This window comes from Oenanthe melanoleuca, unplaced genomic scaffold, assembly GCF_029582105.1.
Source record: "Oenanthe melanoleuca isolate GR-GAL-2019-014 unplaced genomic scaffold, OMel1.0 S157, whole genome shotgun sequence".
Lineage (NCBI taxonomy): Eukaryota > Metazoa > Chordata > Aves > Passeriformes > Muscicapidae > Oenanthe > Oenanthe melanoleuca.
The window spans coordinates 11091-12593 of record NW_026612806.1 but is presented as its reverse complement, the minus strand read 5'-3'; the positions used below and the strand labels follow the sequence as shown (position 1 = coordinate 12593).

Sequence of the window (1503 nt, the reverse complement as noted above, 5' to 3'; positions counted from 1 at the left end):
TAGCTCATTTAAAGCCACCAAGAGTGCTCCCCCTCACTGAAACAATCTGTGGCCACAGGGTATATGGAGAGAAACAAAATGAGAAATGGAACACACAGTGTCTTTTTTAATGAACAATATAATAAAACTAAAAGAAGGGAAAACAACCCCACAACCAAACCAACAGGAAGTATCAAAGATTATTTTTATTACAAATTCTTTTCAAAAATTAGCTAGCAGTTTAATATTCCTGAAAGCATCCAGTCATCAGTCTCCACACTGAAGCCTTGAGCTCCTGATTCCTCAGGCTGTAGATGAGGGGGTTCAGGAGTGGAGGCACCACTGAATATAGAACAGACACTGCAGGATCCAGGGATGTGGATGACATGGAGGGGGGCTTCAGGTAGGCAAAGAATGCAGTGCTGAGGAAGAGGGAAACCACAGCCAGGTGAGGGAGGCAGGTGGAAAAGGCTTTGTGCCGTCCCTGCTCAGAAGGGATCCTCAGCACGGCCCTGAAGATCTGCACATAGGAGAAAACAATGAACACAAAACAGCCAAAATCTAAACAAACACTAACAGCAAGAATCCAAACTTCCCTGAGGTAGGATTTGGAGCAGGAGAGCTTGAGGATCTGTGGGATTTCACAGAAAAACTGGCCCAGGGCATGGCCATGGCACAGAGGCAGGGAAAATGTATTGGCTGTGTGCAGCAGTGAATAGAGAAAGCCACTGGCCCAGGCAGCTGCTGCCATGTGGGCACAAGCTCTGCTGCCCAGGAGGGTCCCGTAGTGCAGGGGTTTGCAGATGGACACGTAGCGGTCGTAGCACATGATGGTCAGGAGGGAAAGCTCTGCTGAAATGAAAAATACAAAGAAAAACACCTGTGCGGCACATCCTGAGTAGGTGATGTGCCTGCTGTCCCAGAGGGAATTGTGCATGGCTTTGGGCACAGTGGTGCAGATGGAGCCCAGGTCAGTGAGGGCCAGGTTGAGCAGGAAGAAGAACATGGGGGTGTGCAGGTGGTGGCCGCAGGCTACGGCGCTGATGATGAGGCCGTTGCCCAGGAGGGCAGCCAGGGAGATGCCCAGGAAGAGGCAGAAGTGCAGGAGCTGCAGCTGCCGCGTGTCTGCCAATGGCAGCAGGAGGAAGTGGCTGATGGAGCTGCTGTTGGACATTTCTTCACTCTGGGCATTGTGGACTGTTGAAGGAGGAAACAATGACAAGTCAAGGGAGACTTTACTGAGCAATGTCCAAGCCTTTTCTCCCTGCCCTGCCCATGCTGTTCTGTACCCCCCAATTTTCCTTTTTTCAGAGCCCTTCCTTCAGACTGCAGCTCTGTTGAGATCTGGTCTCATTGCTGTGACAAGCTGGGGCTCTGCCCATGGACACCGAGGAGTCAGCAGTGGGGTCACGGGAACAGGGACAGGAGCCAGTCCTGAGGCTGGACTTCATCAGCCCAAACTGCTCCTGAGTCTGAGGAGCATGGCAGGTTCTCCTGTCCCAGGGCTAAGGAACAGTGATGGCC

At 51.8% G+C, this 1503-nt stretch overlaps 1 protein-coding gene across 1 annotated transcript; it reads right to left on the bottom strand.

The window, feature by feature from the left end:
* Positions 1 to 220: 220 nt before the first annotated feature.
* LOC130266703 (olfactory receptor 14A16-like) lies at positions 221 to 1168 on the bottom strand. Its single transcript, XM_056515967.1, has one exon. The coding sequence runs from the start codon at positions 1151 to 1153 to the stop codon at positions 221 to 223; it is 933 nt and encodes a 310-aa protein (XP_056371942.1). The 5' UTR covers positions 1154 to 1168.
* Positions 1169 to 1503: the final 335 nt, after the last annotated feature.

Excerpts from the sequence above, each read along its gene's own strand:
- LOC130266703 (XM_056515967.1), bottom strand. The coding sequence starts at position 1,153 with ATGTCCAACAGCAGCTCCATCAGCCACTTCCTCCTGCTGCCATTGGCA.